The sequence below is a fragment of the Globicephala melas genome, chromosome 10 (genome assembly GCF_963455315.2).
Source record: "Globicephala melas chromosome 10, mGloMel1.2, whole genome shotgun sequence".
NCBI lineage: Eukaryota > Metazoa > Chordata > Mammalia > Artiodactyla > Delphinidae > Globicephala > Globicephala melas.
Window position 1 is genome coordinate 8,658,483 of NC_083323.1, and position 22,747 is coordinate 8,681,229.

Sequence of the window (22,747 nt, forward strand, 5' to 3'; positions counted from 1 at the left end):
ACCTCTGGTTCCCTAACACCTGAGGGGCTGAACTCCTGGCCTCCAGATCAAGAGCCCAGCAGCCCTGTGGCTTGAGCCCTGTTCAGTGCTTTTTCATTTCTCTGATATTTCTGGTTCTTGGAGGTTTTTATCTTGTTTTTCAGAACTGGTGATGTCTATTATTGCTGTGCATTTGGAATAGAGCAGAAGGGTACTTTGAAGCATGAACTTACTGTGCCAACTTGACTGAAGGTTTTTTATGAAAATAACTTGATCAGCTATACCGTTTGGGATACTTCTCCTCTTCCTCCGCACTCCACCCCATCCCCACCCCTGAAGGCACTGTGGAGGGTAGATCGGAAAGGAGACTGCAGATGAATAAATGATTTAGAACATCACAGGCCTGAACTAAGAGAAATGGAGAGGAAAGCATGGAATTAGAAGATGGTTAGTAGGTGCAATCAACAGACATGGATTACTAAGTCTGGGGAAGTGAATGTTCATACTTCTGGCTTAGAACGGAAGTAAAACTCACTGAGAAAGGAATATAGGAAGAAGAGTAGATCTTGGCAGGTCAGTGGGTCAGGAACGGAGAGAGGAGTATTATGATGTTGTATAACAAGAAGCCCAATATGTGTTTTTTGGTTTTAAGTCTGGTATGTGTCTTTCTTGCTGATGCATCTCAGTGCCCAATATCTTTGAATCTACCATATTTCCAAACCTTGTTACATGACATTCGGTTGTGAATTTATATAGACTCCTCCCCTGCATTTAGGAAATTTTTCCTCAGCATATTATTTAACAAACGTTTCTTAAGTATCTCTTAAGTGAACAAGTACACTTCTGGCATTCGTGGATGTTATACTCTAATGGAGAAAAAAACATTTATCACATAGGCAGTTAAAAACCGTGGAAGCACTCTGAAAGACAAGTGTAGGTGCTGTGAGAGTGTGTGAAAGCAGAGCCTGGCCATCGAGGCCCTGATGTACATGTAGGGCGAGGCGGAAGAGGGGTTGTCATCTCTCAGTAGAAGGCTTTCCTGAAGAAGTGGAATCTGGGCTGTTCCCTCTGCCTGTATGTCTGCACAGCTGGCTTTTTCTTGCTATTTAAGACTCAGCTGATATGTTACTTCCTCAGTAAGACTTTCCTTGACTGCACCCTGAATTGATGTTAGCATGTCCCTCTGCTTTATTTCCTTTAGAGCATTAATTTTTATCTGAAATTATCTTCATTAGGGACCTTGTCTCTTTTTTCCTCACCTGTGCCCCCACTACTTAGAACATTTCCTGAAACTTAAGTGTTCAGGAAATGATTAAATGACTGTAAAAGTTAACATCCTTGGAACTGGTCTGTTGCATAGTTGATCTAGTGATTTGTATGTCCTTGTCCTTTCAGTTTGGGAGGATTGCTCAAATTGGCTTTTTCCTCATTCATTTTTCTATCTTGTTGACCCTCCCTCACTCCATTGTGTCTTTCTAATGGGGGTTGCCAATGGTAGCATTCCACGCTCTGGCCACGGTGATGAGTATATGACTTTTAAGCTGGGCCACTCAGTGTCATTCTCCTGGATGTTTCAGATTTGAATAAATGAAGAGGGGGACTTCTCAGGTGGCAGCGTGTGAGATGAGAATCTGGAGCTGTCTGCGGTAATATCTACATTCAGATTGAAGAAGTCGACCTGCGAAAGGAGAAAATAAAGGCATTACACAGGGAGAAACAGAGGTGGGAGGCGGAGGGTCCTGGTAGTTTTCCAGTCTTGGCTTCATTTGTATCTGAGGCCCAGTTGCAGCCCCTGGTTTTCCCACGGCCCGTTCAAATTGAGTTTCTGTCACTTATAACCAAAACATTCACAATTAAACAGTATATAGCTTTATTTTTATTTTAACCTTTACCTCAACCAACAAGCTTTTCATCTTGATGTGTTTTACATAGTGTCTTTGGATATTGATCTCTTAACATAGTTTAATTTCTTATTTCAGAGAATCTGTTTTCTCCCTCCCGCCCTCTCCTCTCTTTGTCTGTCTCCCTCTCCTTGCCTCCTTTTCTCCCTCTCCCCCTTCCCAGTTCCCTTCCCTAGCCCCCCTTTTTTCAAACACAAAGCAGTTGTTGCCTAAGTTTATTCTATTTTCGGTACTATTCTATTTTAGTACTATGTATTCATTCTTTTTTGAAACGTATTGGTAAGAAGTAAGTAGACGCCATCTTATTGCTATTGTTATTTCATATCTCATCTCTGTTATTTATCTCAAGCAGGTTTATTGGGCTCTTAGATTTTTTTCACTTTCAACTTTGACGCTTAAAAACATCCAGGTTCCCGCTCTCCAGCATCTCGAGGGTGGTGGGAGGTAGCTAGGGCAGCGGGCAGCTTTGAATGGGAAGTTCACTTCTGGGTGATTTCTTCTCTGTTTTCTGTAAACTCCCGTGGCCCCACCGTCCTGATGCTGCAGGGAGGAGCCCTCCATCATTGACTGGCATTCTGCTTGACATACCTGCTCATCCCTTGAACTACTGCAGCTGTCCTCAAATTCCACCAATCCATGCAGACTCCAAGTAGAATATTCCACATCTGTCCCATAATTTCTAGTTGTAACCTTTTCTAATTAGGAGTGTTGTAAGAAATTATTTCAGGCCAAGCAACTTTCTCAGGCAGCTAAGTTATAAATTGTCAATTAGTATTTTTCATCTATTTGGCTCCACTTGTATTATGTCAAGGAGAAAACTGAGACTTTTTTGGTCATTTGCTCCTTTATTGATTCATTCACTCAGTAAATGTTTATTGAGCATTTACTATGTGCCAATCACTCTTCTAGACACTAAAGAGTCTCTGCCTTCATGGAGCTTGTATTCTAGGCGAGAAAAGAATAAACAAGTAAACAGATAACTATATAGAACAGTATTAGGTAGTGATCAGTGCCAAGTTGAAGAGTAAAACAGGGTAAGGGAATAGAGAGTGATGGGGGTGAGGCTGTTTTAGAGAGGATGGACAGAAGGAAAGCTTCTCTGAGGAGGTGACATGTGAGTAGAGACCTGAATGAATCAGGGGTCTAGTCATGCCAAGAGTCCCTGGCAGAAGCAACGGCCAGCACACAGCTCTAAGGAGGTAAAGAGTGTGGTGAGACTGCAGAATAAGGTGGCCAAGGTGGCTGGAGTAGAGGGAGTGAGGGGGAAAGTGGAAGGAGATGAGTCATGAAGCAAAGAATGGGAAGGCAAGTCCCCCCACCAAATCAAGCTATGTTAATTATCCGGGAGAAGGTAGTATCTGGTGTGTTGTCCCCAAAGACTGATAGTCACAGCAGGCTTCTATCATGCAGCAGAGTGGTAACCCAAAACACGTGGGATTTTTTGGTTATTGACTGCAAGCCAATCATAGGAAATTAAGAGTGCTGAGTATAATGTGGTTTAAAGCAGTTATCAAAGAAGTTTGGAAGGAAAAAATGGCAAAGAAGTGAGATTAGATAAAATAATCTTGGAAAAGATGGCAACTTGAGCAAAGGTTTTTGACATTGTCCATATCAATCTTAATGAAATGACTGGCACTTGGAGAACATTGGTGGCCCCTGCCGTCTAAATATACCCTGAATTTGACTATTTCTCACTACTTCCACTACTGGTAAATTATAGCTGGAAATATTAACACTTTAATTCATCACACTTGGAGCCCAAAACGAGCATAGTAGTGAATCTTTAGGGACTTTCAGTTTACTTCTGGAAGACATGAGATGTTAATATGAGTTGGTCCCAAGATGTGGAGAGAGATTTCCTTTATCATTTCTCATGGGAGATGGTTGAGAATAGTACTAGTAATACTATATATTTGAATGAGTATAATTTTATATCTGTGAATTAACCTGAACAGGTATGCAGTTTTCAGATAGGAAACTCAGGCTTAGACAGACCACCTAACTGGCTCAGAGTCACTCCGATGGTTAAGGACGACAGCAGCATTATTAGAATTCTGGTCTTAGACTGTCCTCTGGCACTCTATTAATGGCATCATGTTATTTTGATAGGATGTTATGTCAGAGACAAGCCAATTGCCCTCCCTTGTCCTACCCTAATTGTATCCCTAAGTTATACACAATGTTGATTGTGGATATACACAATGTTGTGGGTACACCTGCCCATCCATCATCCATCCATCCATCCATCCACCCATCTTTGTATTTCTCTATCTGCTTCTCTCTTCTATCTATAATGGTTTATTTTCCCCTATGCTTTACAAATTTGGATCATGCTATGCATATTACTTTAAATCTTTAGCCATATGTCATGGTCATACATACATACAGTATGTCATACATACATGACATACTGACCTAGAAGGTCAGTACATCTAGATCTGATTCATTCCTCTGTATGCCTGTATTGTTTGATTTATTGAAGAGTATATATTGCTTTCAAAAGGAAAATCCAATACCATATTTAAGGTGAAAAATGTAATGTCAGTGTGTGATATGATTTCATCATATGATTATTTACTTCTTAGAGCATGAGAAAAGGAGCACAGTTATTGACAATTTAATGAAACTTAAATTTCCCTCTACATTTGCTAGAGAATATTTTGCTTTGCTTACATTTTCATTTTTTCCTAATTTTCTTTAGAATAAAACTTAATTGTAGCCTTAATTAATATTTTCTTTTCTAACCCAATTAATGTATTTTTCAGGTTATTATATCCGGGAAAAGTCTAAGCAAGTTATAACGTTGCTGACGAATGAACAGTTGCTGCATAGAGAGAGGAGAGTAGCATGTCGGACTAGACAGCGTACCTCCTACTCTGTGACATTTCCTAAAAGATTACCTGGTACGGGTAACTCACCAACAGCATGTGCTTCTGCTCCTGCACCAGAAATCCCTGCTTCAGAGAAGAAGTGTACGCTTCTTAAGGCGGCAAGGCTACATAATAAAAGTGCGTATAATGGGCATTGGCCTAGAGTGCAATAGGTATCATTTAAGAACAGCTAAAACATATAAAACATTAGGTTTTAGTACTGAAGCATTAATACTGTATTAGTACTACTATTACTGTATTAGACATTATACTGTAGAGAACAATGATGAAAGATACTATTCAGTAGAAAATTTTATGACTATTTTCTGAATGTGTTTATCTGGGATTCAAATAAAATGTTTTTGAGCTTTAAAGGTATGAAACTAGTGACTACCCTATTTGGCATCGTGATTCAGTTTTAAGATGTTAATCATAACTGGAGAGTGAAGAACTGTTTTCTGAGACTAGGGGTCTGGTTGTGTGTGCATTTGCACTATTTGATCCTCCAAATGAAGAAATTGACATTTTAAAAAATGTGCCTCAAAATTCTGAAAGTGCTCTAAAACTCTTTGAGGACAATACCCTGTGTTATATAACCCTTTCCTTTGCCTAAAACTTTAAATCTGGACTACTGAACCTGAAAAAGAAGGCAATTATTTATAATGTTATAATAGAAATCAGCAGGAAAATGCAGTTATCTTTTCTACTGAATTTGCTAAAACGTAAAGGAAAGTCATTTTGCTCTAACTTCTCTAGTACAAACCCTGTTATTAAATTGTGTGTAAAGAATGGACAGTTTGAGGAAGCAAAAACATTAATGAAATGTGACTTACGTAGCTGTCCCTTGAAAGGAACTACACTTTGTGCCGTAAGTGAGGGGCATAGTAGGAGTAACGTAGAGTTAAAAGCATTTTCAAAGGCCTGCCTCCCAGCTTTATCATGTAATTCTATTAAGCAACATCTTGAAAGAGAGATATTCCAAGTGTCAGTTAAATATTGAAATTTAAAAATGTTAATAGTAATACCAACACAAACCCATCCTGCTAAAAATCATTAAAGTACTACTGTAAGTCAGAAGTTCTCAAATGTTCACTCAATTTGTACTTGTGTGGACTGGGGCAGTTGAAAGATAGTAAAAGAGGTGGGCATTGTAATTACAATAGTAAATACCAACCAAATGCTTCTGAAAGTCACGGAACCTCTTTCTTTAGGGTACCCAGTACTTTGAAATAAATCTCGAAAGAGACACATTCTGAAATTTTCTCATAGAAGCCTTAAATTCAAACTGATACTAGAAAAAAGTAACAGAGTAAAATAACCAATTATGACTCATCTAGAGTTTCTTCACCTCTTTTGCTACTTCTCTGTTACCTTTCTTGTTCTTCCTTCCTCCATTTCTTTTCCTATTCTTTTCTTTCATTGTAAACATATTTATTAAATTTATAATTTGAAATTTGGATATCTAGCAGAAATTTGGAGCTATAGCAGTGAGTAAAACAAAGTCCCTTTCATCATGGAGCAAATATTCTAGTGACAGAGATGGATATTAAACACACATAAACAAAATAGATATAAAATATTATGTCAGGTAGTGTCAAGTCCTATAAAGAGAAGAAAAGCAGTGACAGGACAGAGAGTGACAGGGATGCTTTATTTTAGGTCAGGTAGGGAGGAAAGGCCTTTTGGAGGAGGCAGATACTTAAACAGAGACTTGTATGAAGTGAGGGAACAATCCAGGTATATCTGGGGTGTTCTGGCAGAGGGAACAGCAGGTGCAGACGCTCTGAAACGGGAGCAAGCTTGGCTCACTTCACTGTAAGCTTAGGAAATGAGTCCCTAAATTGCTACAGAACTAGCTCAACTCTGAGCCATTATTATGATCCATATAAGAAAATCTAGCTTATTGCTTTATAGTCACTGCTTTTAAAAAACCCAAAATGGTATTTCCCCACTTGATAACAGCTTCTTATTCACTAGGCTGAGCTCTGAATATCTTTTGCCTATTTTAAAAAAAATCAATCTACTTGCAAATGAAGAAGTTTTGCTACAATTAATTTTTTTTCATACCACAAACATGTACTGAGTACCTACTTACTATATGCCAGACACTGTTCTAGGCCTGGTAAGCAAACTGGGTGTATTTCTGCTCTCATAGAGGTTATATCTAGTGATGGGCTTTCAGTCTGTTTCAAAAACGGTGTTCAAAAAGAGTTTTGGTGAGTGAGAGCATCGTTGAAGTGCATCTGTAGTAAGATTTAAAGTGAGTAGTGAATGTTTGGATATAAAACTGTAGTAAGTTTGTTAAAAATCTGTTACATTATTTTAAATTTTCATTTATCCATTACTGTGTATAATACACATACATAGTAGACATATAGATGTGCGTGTTTGTGTTCAAAAAAGAGAAATTAGAGTAAGTAAGCTTGGCAGTACTAACCATATCCACGTAGGCATTTGAATCTGAAACTGTATTTTAAAAGAAGAAAGAAAACTGACAGTTTGGTTGGGTGGGGGGAAAATAAGAAAATTTACTAGGTGGGCATTATTAATGGGTTAGAAGAAGTAGCAAATGAAAATTTGGAGGTGGGTAGATCAGTTAAAGTTAGGTGCACCCACAAGTGACAGTATTAGGCCACAAAATTGGTAGTGGTGTAAACATAATAGGAATCTCGCTCTTCTAAAATAATCCAGAACTAGGTATTCTAGGATTGATATGGCTCTCCATGATGTTGGGGCTCTTTCTGTCTTGTTGCTCCACCAAACTCAGCATGTAGCTTCCACTTTAGGTGGAAGGTGGCTGCTTGACTCCAGCCATCACATCTGCCTTCTAGCCAGTAGGAAGGAGGAGGGGTTGAAAATATGAATGCCCTTTCCCTTTAAGGACATTAATGGAAGTTGTCCGTGACATTTTGGCTTACATGCTACTGTTTAGCACTTAGTTACATGGACGCTCCCAGCTTTAAGAGAGGCTGAGAAATGTAGTCTTTATACGAACCAACATGTGCCCAGATGAAAGAAAATCTATTGTTAAGGAAGAAGGAGAGAATAAATGTAGGAGACAACAAATAGTCCCTACCATAGTAGGAAAGAATACAAGAAATGAATTAATCGTGGTAACGTATGGTTGTCAGATTAAAAGGCATAGAGAATATAAATTTTAATATGTAGAAAAATGTGGGCAGATAGTTGAGAGTACTCAGCACAGTTTATAAAGGACATAATGAACAGTATTTGGAAATTTCAATTTGCTATGACTTGCAACTAGGATCCATTGTAGGCCTTGGAGAACAGAAGGGATGTTTAGCTTAGTCACAGAACTTAGCTTTCTTATTACTGAAAACAGCTGTTGGTGGGAGATAATTCTTACTGCTTTGTGTAGACATGAAGGAGATACAAATTTGAGGGAAGCTTTATAAGAGACAGTTATTTCAATCCAGGTATCCAGGACCTGATCTAGGGTTATGGAAATGAGGGACAGGTAATGTTTAAAGACAGAATTTAGAAAGGAAATGGGTAGGTAGATGATGTATTGGAGAAGAAAGGGAGAAATTGAAAATGACTCTAACATTTGAGTTAGAGAAAATGGAGGCAAGTGATGGTATCATACAGGTAAATTTCCATCAGAAGGAATTTAAAGACTCCTCTAAATAATTTAGTTATAATGAAATGTAAAATTGAATGCATTGCTAGAAATCTGATACCCTGGCTTTAGGATCCAGAGCTGAAACAGCTGTGCCTCACTTCTTTGTGGTGAATTAGCAAGGGAAAAAAAGGTACTTTAGAGAAGGTGTTATACACACATCACTACTTCTACTTCTTTTTACCTGTTCCTGGTTGTTTCCCCCATGTTAATTAATTCTGGTAGATAGCTTGGGTAGTTTTTGTTTAAATGATTTTGTTGTTCGAAGGAAGAGATGAGCTGAAGGATAATTGCAGCTTGATTGGTAAGGCAGAAAGCTATATAAAGCACAGTGGTAACTCAGCTTCTCTGAGCTGTAAGCATCAGACTTAGGTCCTTTCCTTAGAGGTAATAATTATGAAAACTATCACCAGAGACATTACTTACAACTAGACCAGCAAAGCATGACCTCTGTGGATCATCCAATCTTCCATAAAGAGCTCTTTACTGGCATTATTCTTTGCAATGGAACTTTACCTGTATTAGAGAAGGATTACTCTGGCCTATGGTAAATGTAATAACATTCTACATCATGGAAGTATTTCCCTAAAAATGGTATATGATTCCTGTTGGACCAAAAGTTAAACTTCAAAGTAGTTGTCATACTTTTTTAAAAACTTTTTCATTGATTTTAATATCATATTAGTTGGAAAGGATACCTCACAGAGAGCAACATACACAATAAACTCATGGGAGAGGTTCAATAATGATATGAGATAGAAACCTGTATTTCAATTAGTCTCTTTAATATTACTGATTGGAGGACAGGGCTGACCTCTTTTCATATCCGCTTAGCTTTCCCTTATTTTGAACCCCATGATGTGGCTGATCAACAGCTTCTACTGTGGCTAGAAGTGTAGACTCTGCCATTTTCTTGTTCATTGCTGTTGCATTTTGGCATTATTTTCAATCCGGCATCATTTCACTATGTGAATCTCTAAACCACTTGTCCATCGGTGAAGATTATTTCAGCTAAAACTAGATCATATAATCCATAATGTCCTTTAATCAAGCACATGCATATGATCCTCCATCTTAAAACAAAACGTTCTCTTGACCCCATATTCCCCTCCAATTATTACCCCATTTTTCTGTGCCCCTTTTCATCTCAACTCTCAAAAAAAGCCTGCTATGCTCAATTTCTCTTTTTCTGTTCGTTCTTGAACCCAGTCAGGCTTGAGTTCTTACCATCCTACCAAAATAACATGTGTCAAGATCACCATCTTACTGGAGAAGTATCACACAGCTGCTAATCAGTTGTCATACTTTTATAAGGAAAACACCAGTGTTGATATTACTTCCCACAGTGAACTTTGTACTTAGAGACTTGATGTAGAGTCGTACTTGGTTGCCTTATCACATACAGTCTCAATGGCAGGGCTTATGGTACAAATGGTGGTTGCTACTAAAACATTTATGTTGGTGAATGTTCAAGCAGTGATTTTTTTAAAATTTAAAAACAAATGTATAAAAAAGAAAATAATAATAACTTATACCCCTACCCACCCTAAACCAACTGCTGTTAACATCTTAGAATATTTGCTTCTAGTCTGCTTATTTTTCTTCTTTTGTTTTTGTTTCAGAAAAATCCCTCTTGTAAAAAAAAAAAATACAGGCCCATTGTAAAGAATTAGTCACTTCCAATCCCATCACTGAGAAATAGCCATAATTAATATCAGATGAACATAAATTCTAGGCATCTTTCTATCCATTCATACATATAGATATAAAGATGAATAACTAGAAAGAAATTGTTTTTATAAAAATGGAATTGTACTAGATGCTAAGTTTCACTACAAATATTTCAGGTCTACTTCTGGCAATAACACTTACTAGGAGCTCCAAGAAACTCATTTATTGCACAACAATCAAAGACTAGAAATGATACACTGAGACATTTCTGGCCTCACCAGAGGTATGGGAAGTCCCTAAGGATCTCTTCTTCTAAAATTTTTAATTAATTAATTAAGTAAATGAAATAAGAACAGGACACGTGAGCTCAGGTGAAAGTGACTTGGAGCTGGTGCCTGTGGGACACTGCAGGTGACTGCAGAGGTTGAGTTGCTTAAGGGCAGTTATTAGTAGTTAAGAAAATGAATTTTGGGCCTGCCTTTAGCATTGGGAAGGAAAGCATGGGATTACTGTGCTGAACCCAGACCCTCAAGAGGGGGCTGAATTGATTCTGGGTAGTTCTCTCTGCAAGAAGAAAACGTGTTCAATTCACAAGTTAGGTCCATAGGATTCCCACCAATTAAAGTCAGGCAATGAGCTCACAATCTGTTTCACCAAACACAGGAGAAAGTAATTAGCAAAGAACATATCTAGTCCCCCACAGACTGTAGATATTAGAAAGGTTGAATACATAATGTAGAAGAACTATGTACTTAAATATTTAAATGAATAAAGGATGTAATCACAGTGTTGATAATGGGGGAGGCTATCCATGTGTGGAGCAGGAGGTATATGGGAAATGTCTGTACCTCCCTCTCAATTTTGTTCTAAACCTAAAACTGTTCTAAAAAATAAAATCTTGAAAAAAGAAATACACAAAAGCACAACTGTCAAAACCAGACTTGCACTTTTCTAAATTAATCCAATTATTCAAATGTCAGTTATGTCTCTCACAGCCTGGGTTCTTGGGCTGAACTAAACTCTTAAGAATTAAAACTGTTTTACTTCAAAAAAAAAAAGATTATTAGGAATGAATGTATGAATTTGAAAAATGGGTACTTACAGAAATGAGAAATACCATCGAAATAAAAAACTTAATTTAGTGAACTAGAGGATATATCCAATGTAAATAGAAAATATGAAAGCAATGTTTAGACATAGAGGATACATCTACAGAGGAATGACAATTACCATGCCAGTAAAAGTAAACTCTTCTTCTCCATTACAATGGAGGCCAAAGGACAGTGATACAATATATTCACAGTGCAGAGAGAAAATAACAGCCTATATTTGTGTACTCAGCAAAACTATCATTCAAGGCTGAGAGTGAAATAGTCATTCTCAGATAAGTACAAAAACTGAGAGTTTACCACCATGAGACTTATAATTAAAGAATATACTTCAAAGAGAAGGAAAATTATTCCAGAAGAATGGTTGGAGATGTAAGGGGGTGTGATTAACAAATAATCAACATGTATATAAAATAAAATGAACACTTTCTGTGTAAAATAATAATGTCTAACTTTCGAGTTTAAAAAAAAGACAGCTAAAATAGTGGATAACCATGGGAGTGGGTCTACAGAATTATAGTATTCTAAGTTCCTTGTATATTTTGAGAAATGGGTAAGGATATTATTTGATGTTAAACATTTAAAGGTAAATGTGCATGATAGACTTTCAAGGGTAAATGCTAAAAGAAGAGAAGTAGAGTGTGTAAATTCCAAAGTAGCAAGAAAAAAATGGAATGAAAAATATTTTTTAATTTTATAAAGGGTAAGAAGCGTAGATAAAGTGGGGCAAATGGAAATAAAAAAGTAAAATGGTAGAAATTAGTCCAAATATATTAATAATCACAATAAATATCAGTGGGTTAAATTCATCTGTTAAAAGGCAGAGATTATCAAATTGGGGGAAAATAAATCCAGATATATATATATGCTGCAAGCATAAGTTCACATAAAGGTTGAAAGCAAGTGGGTGGAAAAAGATAAACCAGGCATTATACTAAGGAAGCTAGTATAGCTACATTAATATCAGACAAAGTAGAATTTAAAGCCAAGAGCATTATTAACGAGAATGATAAAAGGTTTAATTCCCCAGGAAGACATAACATTTCTAAATGTGAATATAACCAATAAAATAACTTCAAAGTATATAAAGCAAAAATTGGTAGAACTACAGGAAGAAATGGAAACATATACCATTATAGTAGATGATTTCAAAATCTCTCAATTTTTGATAAGTAAATAAAACATTTTTTAAAGTATGGATTTTATAATTGATTATATGTTATAAAGAAAGTCTTAACATTTCAAAGAATCTGTATCACGAAGAGCACTTTTTCTAGCAAAAATGCAATTTAGTTTGAGTATTAAAAACGTAAATAAAAAATTTCCATATGTTTGAATGTGGAGGTATTCTATTTAGAATCAGGTAGAAGAAAAAGTTCCCATTCTCCTTCTGTTCAGTTTTATACTGGAGGTTCTAGCCATGACAGTAAAACAGGTAAGTGAAATTTAAAACATAAGTATTGAAATGGAAGAAATAAATTTATTTGCAGATGAAAAGATTTTCATACAGAAAACTTGAAAAGATCTATAGACATATTAGAAATAATAAGAGAGTTTTAGCAAAATGGCTGGCTGTAAGGTCAAAATAAATTGTTTATTGAAATAATCAAAAATATTAAGTATCAGTTGTCTCCAAATTGCATAAATTTAGTGGAGGGTTTCTCAAGCTTGGTACTATTGACATTTTAAGTCAGATAATTCTTTGATGTGGGGACTGTCCTGTGCAGTGTAGGATGTTCAGCATTACCTCTGGCCTCTACCCACTAGATGCTATTAGCACACATCCCTTCCTTTTGTGAGAACCAGAAGTGTCTGCAGACATTGTCAAATGTCCCCTGGGGGCCAAAATTGCCCCCAGCTGAGAATCACTGATTCAGTGCATTTACAATCAAAGTCCCAAAGGATTCAAAAATTGAATTTGATCAGCTGATTCCAAAAATTTATCTGAAAGGATCAGAAGCTCAAGCATATCCAAAATGTTCCTGAAGAAGAATAAGGTGGAGAGCTTGCCTTTCTAGATAACAAGAATAAAGCAACAGTAATCATGGTAGTGTGGTATTGATGCAGGGATGGGTGCATGGCCAATGGAACAAACTATAGAGCCCTGAAAACAGACCTGGGCAACTATGTTATCTTAGTGTATGACAGAGGTGGCGTTTCACATTGGTGGGGAAAGGATGAACTGCTTAATAAATAATACCAGGGAAATTATTTATCCATATTGAAAAAAATGAAATTAGGTCTCTACCTCATATCATGCACAAGAACAAATCCTGGAGGAATTAAGAACTTAAAAGTGAAAAAATAAAACTTCAAAATGTTAGAAGAAAATATAGGAGAATATCTTTTTCACATTGGGATAGGGAAGAATTTCTTAAACATAACCAAAAATGATCAAACTATTTTAAAAAAAGTATTTATAACTTTGACTGTTGTGGTAGGCAGAATTCTGTGAATAAACCCCAATGACCCTCACCTTTATTTAATGCCTTCCCCTTTGAATGTGAGCATAACCTGTGAAGTATGATGAATTATCACTCCCATGATTATGTTACATTATATGTCAAAAAGGGAGTATCCAGGTGGACTTAATGTAACCACATGAACCCTTTAAAGGCAGAGTTTTCTCGAGCTGGTGTTAGAAGAAGTCAGAGAGATTCCAAGAGTGAGAAGGATTTGATGCACCCTTACTGGCTTGAAGATGTAGTGATGAGGAATGTAAGTGGTTTCTAGAAGCTGAGAGTGATCCCTGGTTGCCACCCAGCAAGGAAATGGGAACCTCAGTCCTACAACCATGAGAAACTGAATTCTGCCAACCACCTGAATGCTCCTGGAAGTGTTTTCTTCCCCTGAGTCTCCTGATGAAAGTCCAGCTTGGCTGACACATTGATTTTGGCCTTGTGAGACTCAAAGCAGAGAACCCAGTCAAGCCTGCCTGGGCTTCTGACCTACAGAACTGTGACATAATAAATAGGTGGTGTTTTGAGCCACTAAGTTTGTGGTAATTTTTGGCAGCAATAGAAAACTAATAAAACTATGTTAAATTTAAGAATTTTCTCCTCATCAAAAAACACTATATAAAAAAGTGAAAAAGATAGTCACAAACTAGGAGAAAATTTTCTGACACGTATAACTTACAAGGATTAGTTTCCAGAATATATAAAGAATTCCTATAAAACAAGAAGAACAGGGCTTCCCTGGTGGTGCAGTGGTTGAGAATCCGCCTGACGATGCAGGGGACGCGGGTTCGTGCCCCAGTCTGGGAAGAACATGCCGCGGAGTGGCTGGGCCCGTGAGCCATGGCCGCTGAGCCTGTGCTCCGCAACAGGAGAGGCCACAACAGTGAGAGGCCCGCGTACCACACACAAAAAAAAAAAAACAAACAAACAAGAAGAACAGCCCATTTGAAAAATAGGAAGGAGATATGGAAAGCATTTCCTAAAAGAGAGGAGGAAATATGTAAGGCCAGGAAACATATTTTTTTAATGCTTAACGCTGTGATGTTATATAGTACCAACAAACAATTATAAAATGAAATATATGAAAACACACAATTTACAATAATTTCAAAAACCATCTAATGCCATATTGTGAGGAATTTCCTTCTGTTCCTTGTGCTACATTTTCTTCTACATTTGGAATCTTTTTTTTTTTTTTTTGCATACCATCTCTCGCTCTCTTACTCCTCGTCTCTTTTCTTTTTTTCTACTGGAATGTATTTGTTTAGTTGCCAGGTCATTTCTTTACATCTGCTGATGCTCAGGCAGCTCTGACTAGGCACTGTTTTGAAAGCAATAGAGAATCCTGGTTAAGCACTCAGGTTCTGGAGTCCTACTGCCTGGATTGGAATCCTGATTCAGATTGTGTGGATTGTATGACCTTGGACATCCTACTTAAAACTTCATGCTGCAATTTCATCTTCTGTAAAATGGGGATAATACAGCTCCTATTACAGAGTTCTTGTAAGAAGTAAATGGGTTAATAGAGGTACTGTATAGCACAATAGACTTTGTTGGTTATTTGCTCAGGTGTGATTTCTTGACTCTTGGTACCATATCTGAGACCAGTTTGTTTTCTCCACCAAGTTGCGGTTTGTGGGCTATTTATTTTATCCACTTTTCTGGAGCACGGAGGAATGGGGGCCTTCATTAGGCCATATGCAACCTTGTTTAGAATATGGGACTTCCGAGTCTTTTGTACAAGATCCTGCTCATTCTATCAAGTTGGGAAATGTGCCCCATTCCCATCAGGTGGGGAGAGACCCTCAACTTCAGATCCTTCACCCAATTTAATGTGAAACTATGGCTTTCACTTTCATTTAAGTGTCAGCATCTTTATTTACTAACTCTGTTACACCTATTTTTTTTCTTTAGCTGTTTCCACCTCTTTTCAGTCATAAGGAAGGAAAATAGCATTGTCCATTCAGTTCCCTTTTTTTTCCAGATATGAGAATATTGATGAGAAATCTCAGAATCTTGTCAACTCATCGGTATCACCTTTGGGAGAGAGGGGATGTCCTAGATTTTGTTTCTTTCCTTGGCCACCAGTTATTTATTTTTTTCTTTTAAAATTACCTTTAGGTACATCTGTTTCCATGTCAGATTGCTACTGTAAATTTTTTGGATTAGCTTTTTTTTTTCTTTTTTCATCTTTATTGGAGTATAATCACTTTACAATGTTGTGTTAGTTTCTGCTGTACAACAAAGTGAATCTGTTATCTGTATACATATATCCCAATATACCCTCCCTCCCACCCTCCCTATCCCACTGAGGGTAGTTGTGCACGAAGGCTCTTAAAAAAGAGGGCAAAATCCCTTGATAAAGCAGTTTTGATGGTTTCTAATATATTTTTTTAATAGATCTTTATTGGAGTATAATTGCTTCACAATACTGTGTTAGTTTCTGTTGCACAACAAAGCACATCAGCCATATGCATACACATGTCCCTATGTCCCCTCCCTCTTGAGCCTCCCTCTCATCCTCCCTATCCCACCCCTCTAGGTCGTCACAAAGCACCCAGCTGATCTCCCTGTGCTATGCAGCTGATTCCCCCAACTCTATTTTTCTTTCTCAGCATTGCTTTGGCTATTCAGAGTCTTTTGTGTTTCCATACGAATTGTAAAATTTTTTGTTCTAACTCTGTGAAGAATGCCGTTGGTGGCTTGATAGGGATTGCATTGAATCTGTAAATTGCTTTGGGTAGTATATTCATTTTCACAATATTAATTCTTCCAGCCCAAGAACATGATATATTTCTCCATCTGTTTATGTCATTTTTGATTTCTTTCATCAGTGATTTATAGTTTTCTGAGTACAAATCTTTTGCCTTCTTAGGCAGGTTTATTCCTAGGTATTTTATTCTTTTTGTTGCAGTGGTAAATGGGAGTGTTTCCTTAATTTCTCTTTCTGATTTTTCGTTGTTGGTGTATAGGAATGCCAGAGATTTCTGTGCATTAATTTTGTATCCTGCCACCTTACCAAATTCATTGATTAGTTCTAGTAGTTTTCTGGTGGCATCTTTAGGATTTTCTATGTATAGTGTCATGTCATTGGCAAACAGTGACAGTTTTACTTCTTTTCCAATTGGTATTCCTTTTATTTCTTTTTCTTCTCTGATTGCTGTGGCTAGGACTTCCAAACTGTGTTGAATAAGAGTGGCAAGAGTGGACATCCTTGTATTGTTTCTGATCTTAGTGGAAATGCTTTCAGTTTTTCACCATTGAGTATGATGCTTGCTGTGGGTGTGTCATATATGGCCTTTATTATGTTGAGGTAGGTTCCCTCTATGCCCATTTTCTGGAGAGTTTTTATCATAAATGGGTGTTGAATTTTGTCAAAAGCTTTTTCTGCATCTATTGAGATGATCATATGGTTTTTATTCCTTAATATGTTAATGTGGTGTATCACATTGATTAATTTGCATATATTGAAGAATCCTTGCACCCCTGGGATAAATCCCAGTTGATCATGGTGTATGATCCTTTTAATGTGCTGTTGGATTCTGTTTGCTAGTATTTTGTTCAGGATTTTTGCATCTATGTTCATCAGTAATATTGGCCTATAGTTTTCTTTTTTTGTGATATCTTTTTCTGGTTTTGGTATCAGGGTGATGGTGGCTTCGTAGAATGAATTTGGGAGTGTTTCTCCCTCTGCAATTTTATGGAAGAGTTTGAGAAGGATCAGTGTTAGCTCTTCTCTAAATGTTTGATAGAATTTGCCTGTGAAGCCATCTGGTCCGGGATTTAGTTTGTTGGAAGATTTTTAATTACGGTTTCAATTTCATTACTTGTGATAGGTCTGTTTATATTTTCTAATTCTTCCTGGTTCAGTCTTGGAAAATTGTACCTTTCCAATAATTTGTCCATTTCTTCGTGGTTGTCCGTTTTATTGGCATATAGTTGTTTGTAGTAGTCTGTTATAATCCTTTGTATTTCTGCAGTGTCAGTTGTGGTTTCTCCTTTTTCATTTCTAATTTTATTGATTTGTGTCCTCTCCCTTTTTTTCTTGATGAGTCTGGCTAAGCTAAGGGTTTATCAATTTTGTTTATCTTCTCAAAGAACCAGCTTTTAGTTTTATTGATCTTTGCTATTGTTTTCTTCGTTTCTATTTCATTTATTTCTGCTCTGATCTTTATGATTTCTTTCCTTCTACTGACTTAGGGTTTTCTTTGTTCTTCTTTCTCTAGTTGCTTTAAGTGTAGGGTTAGATTGTTTATTTGAGATTTTTCTTGTTTCTTGAGGTGAGATTGAATTGCTATAAACTCACTTCTTAGAACTGCTTTTGCTGCACCCCATAGGTTTTGGGCCGTCGTGTTTTCGTTGTCATGTGTTTCTAGGTATTTATAAATTTCTTCTTTGATTTCTTCAGTGATCTCTTGGTTATTTAGTAGCACACTGTTTAGCCTCCATGTATTTGTGTTTTTTACAGTTTTTTTCCTGTAACCGATTTCCAATCTCATAGCTGTGGTCAGAAAAGATGCTTGATACGATTTCAATTTTCTTAAATTTTCTGAGGCTTGATTCGTGACCCAAGATGTGATCTATCCTGGGGAATGTTCTGTGTGCACTTAAGAAGAAAGTGTATTCTGCCAGTTTTGGGTGGAATGTTCTGTAAATATCAATTAAATCTATCTGGTCTATTGTGTCATTTAAAGCTTGTGTTTCCTTATTTATTTTCTGTTTGGATGACCTGTCCATTCGTGTAAGTGGGGTGTTAAAGTCCCCTACTATTATTGTATTACTGTCAATTTCTCCTTTCATGGTTGTTAGCATTTGCCTTATGTATTGAGGTGCTCCTATATTGGTACATAAACATTTATAATTGTTATATCTTCTTCTTGGATTGATCATTTGATCATTATGTAGTGTCCCTCCTTAACTTTTGTAACATTCTTTATTTTAAAGTCTATTTTATCTGATACGAGTATTGCTACTCCAGCTTTCTTTTGATTTCCATTTGCATGCAATATCTTTTTCCATCCCTTCACTTTCAGTCTGTATGTGTCCCTAGGTCTGAAGTGGGTGTCTTGTAGACAGCATATATATAGGTCTTGTTTTTGTATCCATTCAGTCAGTCTGTGTCTTTTGGTAGAGGCATTTAATCCATTTACATTCAAGTTTATTATCGATATCTATGTTCCTATTACCATTTTCTTAATTGTTTTGGGTTTGTTTTTGTGGGTCTTTTTCTCTTTTGTTTCCTGCCTAGAGAGTTTTCTTTAACATTTGTTGTAAAGCTGGTTTGGTGGTGCTGAATTCTCTTAGCTTCTGCTTGTCTCAAAAGCTTTTGACTTCTCCATCGTATCTGAATGAGATCCTTGCTAGGTAGAGTAATCTTGGTTGTAAGTTTTTCTCTTTCATCACTTTAAGTATATCCTGCCACTCCCTTCTGGCCTGTAGAGTTTCCACTGAAAAATCAGCTGATAACCTTATGGGGACTACTTTATATGTTATTTTTGGTTTTTCCCTTGATGCTTTTAATATTTTTTCTTTGAATTTAATTTTTGTTAGTTTGATTAACATGTGTCTTGGTGTGTTTTTTCTAGGGTTTATCCTGTATGGGACTCTCTGTGCTTCCTGGACTTGGGTGACTATTTCCTTTCCCATGTTAGGGAAGTTTTTGACTATGATCTCTTCAAATATTTTCTCAGACCCTTTCTTTTCCTCTTCTTCTTCTGGGACCCCTATAATTCGAATGTTGATGCATTTAGTGTTGTCCCAGAGGTCTCTGGGATTGTCTTCAATTCTCTTCATTCTTTTTTCTTTATTCTGCTCCTTGGCAGTTATTTCCACCATTTTGTCTTCCAGCTCACTTATTTGTTCTTCTGCCTCTGTTATTCTATTATTGATTCCTTCTAGTGTATTTTTCATTTCAGTTATTGTGTTGTTCATCTCTGTTTGTTCTTTAGTTCTTCTAGATCTTTGTTAAACATTTCTTGTATTTTCTCAGTCCGTGCCTCCATTCTATTTCCGAGATTCTGGATCATCTTTACTATCATTACTCTGAATTCTTTTTCAGGTAGATTGCCTATTTCCTCTTCATTTATTTGGTCTTATAGGTTTTTACCTTGCTCCTTCATCTGTGACATATTTTTTTGCTGTCTTTTTTTTTTTTTTTTTTTTATGAATGGGATTGTGTTCCTGTCTTACTGGTTGTTTGACTCGAGGCTTCTAACACTGGAGTTTGTACGCTATTGGGTAGAGCTGGCTCTTAGTGCTGAGATGAGGAACTTCGTGAGACCTCACTCCAATGAATATTCCCTGGGGTCTGAGGTTCTCTGTTAGTCCAGTGGTTCAGATTCAGAGCTCCCACTGCAACAGCTTTGGCCCAACCCCCAGCTCATGAACCAAGATCCCACAAGCCATGTGGGGCGGCAAAAAAAAAAAAAAAAAAACAATAACAAAGTAAAAAAATTAGACTAGGAAACTACCAGATATGTTAGAAAGAATATAAAAATAAAAATATAGATGAATCAACAACTGGAACGTACATCAGTACCACAATAGTAAAAAAGAGGAGGAGGGAAAAGAAAAAAAAGGGGGGGAGACCTTGACTGTGGAGGGCGGGGCCTAAGCAAGGGCGAGATTTGCATGGTGGCTGGGGCCTATGCTTAGGACCCACAGGGCTGGAAAAGGCCCTGAGGGGTGTGGGAGGTGGGGCTTAGGCTCAAGGAACAGAAGGGGCTGAGGCGTGCCCCTCACCCCTGGTCTCAGAGGGCAGGGGACCTCACCTGGGAGCCCAGCAGGCTTCCTGGACTCGAGTGGGCAGGGCAATCACCCTCCACTTCTCTCCCGTTCCTCCTGGAGGGCCCTCCCACCTGCCTCTCCTGATCTCCCCAGCCTCAGGGGTGCCGACCCTGTCTGGCCTCCACTTCTCCTCCCCCCTGAGTCCCCCCCATGTCCTGCCGGTTCACTCTGGGGTTCCTCCCATCTCCTTGGGCGTCAGAGTTCCCCACCAGCGGCTGGCAGTTGCCCTAGTTGTGGGGAGATGCTAACTCTGCATCTTCCCACACTGCCATATTGACTCTGCCTCTGGATTAGTTTTGACTTTTAGGAAAAACATCTCATTAAGTATTCAATATTTTGTGATGGAAACTCTGTATTGCAGCTTCACTCTGTTACCTTAACTCAGGAGTCAGCTACTGAATATTTAGACTTGCTTTTGTAGGGACTGTTCATTTCTTCTTGTCCCTGTAGCTGAGTATATAATACAGTTGTGGGTTTTCCTGTTTACCATTATTATTGAGTAAGAACTACTGGCAGTGTCTCAAATCTTGTATGCTATTGTTAGCAAAATGCTGAAATAAAATTGCCTCAACTCCCTTTTTAAGATCTCCTGAAACATACAAAACGGCAGCCATAGAGAGTTTGGAGTGCTGAGGTCCTGCGAGACTAAGGCTTTCTTGCTCCTGGGCATCGTGGCCTGAGTCCCTCCTGACCCTATGTTGCTTCTTTGAGGGTCCTGCAAGCAGAGCCTGGCTCTGGGGTGAGGCGCAGGGCGTGGTGGCCCTGGACGCAGCTGCAGCTGCTCAGCCACAGGCGTTCGGGTGCTCCCTGCGCACACACCGGCCTCCACAGCTGTGGCCCCTCCCTCCGCCCAGAGCCTCAGGGCATCAAGGGGGTGATGAATGGCAGCAGAACGGGGGCTCCGATCCAGAGGAGGAAAGTGGCGCCGTCTGAGCTCAGGCCTGGGGGAGTGTGCCTTTCCCCTACTGCTTTCTCTCCGTGTACAACTCAGATTTTCACAACTGAAGACCTGATTTCTACACGTACTCATCCACCCTTCATTTTTCCCAGAATAATATGACTCAAGAAAGAGGTTATACTTTCAAAGGAACTTTTAATTACCGTTATTAGGAAGTTTGTCATTAGGCCAGTGTCCATGGGGAGATTTTTAGCTCATGGAATGTGTTTTCCGGCAAAGATCCAGTTAGAAAATAAAATGCTACTTTGCAAAAACAAAAACAAACAAACAAACAAAAAGATCTGAAACAAAAGTTTGTCCTTTCTCATTATTCATTAGCTACCTATTTCCAATTTAATTTAAAAAATCTACTTAAACATCTCTGCTTTCTTATTCTTTATCCTTTCTCTGTTTTCATTTTTTAAAAAAAACATGCTTTTCTCCACTAATTTCAAAATTCACCTTTCAAAAAAGATTTATCAGACTCGCATCCTGTCTCCTGTGCCTCTGAAGTATTTGTCATGAGTAAATAGGAGCAGAGTAATAACGCGGAATAATGGAGGGGCCGTGTGTAGTGGATGCTGTGGCGTTTCCCACGTTCCCACTTCAAGATCAAGGCACTTATTCCCTCGGCAGCTGGGAGACTTGGTGCCCGAGGGGTCTCAGCTGAGTTCTTCTCTTCAAATTCCCAACAGCTGAAGAAAGCCTCTTTACCTAAGATCATGCCCTGTCCCTGAGAGAACCTACTTTCAATGACTTATGGAAGTGGGCCGTCCCCTTTGCTTCAAGGCAGGACCACGGGGAAGAGCCATTCCAGCCCCAGAGCTCCTAGTAGGACTGGCTGAGGCCTCTGCTGCAAACGCATCCCAGTTGAATTTCTCCCTTGGCCCAGTCCTGCCTCCCTCCCTACTCCCAGATGTGGTTTCTGAGAGTACTCCCTAATGAATCCCCTCGTACAAATCTGGGTCTCGGAGTCTGTTTCCTGGGGAATCCAACCTACAACAATGGCTTTGCCTCAAGATTTATGATACAGGACAAAGATACGTACATAAATGAGGAGAGAATTATAAAGCAAATGGGACAAAATGTTAACAATTGGTGGATCTGGATGAGAATTCTTTGTGCTATTCTTGCATCTTTTCTGTAAGTTTGCTCCAAGATAATGAAATTGTTAAGGTTCTAAACTCATGATTCTGCAAAAGTTAAATATAAACTTAATCACTATGAGGCTTTGAAATCTTATCAGTTCTTCATTAGCCCATGAATGTTTTCTATGATAGATATACTTGTTCATTTTTAAAAGTTAATTTTGTTAGGTAAATGACTTAGTTTACTTCAATTACACCTAAAAGGACACTGTCAATACATAGCAACAATGTCTAGTAGATGCTAAAT

General features: G+C 38.0%; 1 protein-coding gene across 1 annotated transcript in view; it reads left to right on the forward strand.

Annotated features, from left to right (window-relative positions):
• The window catches only part of ENTHD1 (ENTH domain containing 1), a 102,534-nt gene that overhangs the window by 16,244 nt on the left and 63,543 nt on the right, over nt 1–22,747 (forward strand). The window contains exon 3 of the mRNA XM_030855390.3: nt 4,646–4,888. Coding sequence (XP_030711250.2) covers nt 4,646–4,888 — 243 coding nt within the window. The remainder of the gene's footprint in view (nt 1–4,645; nt 4,889–22,747) is intronic.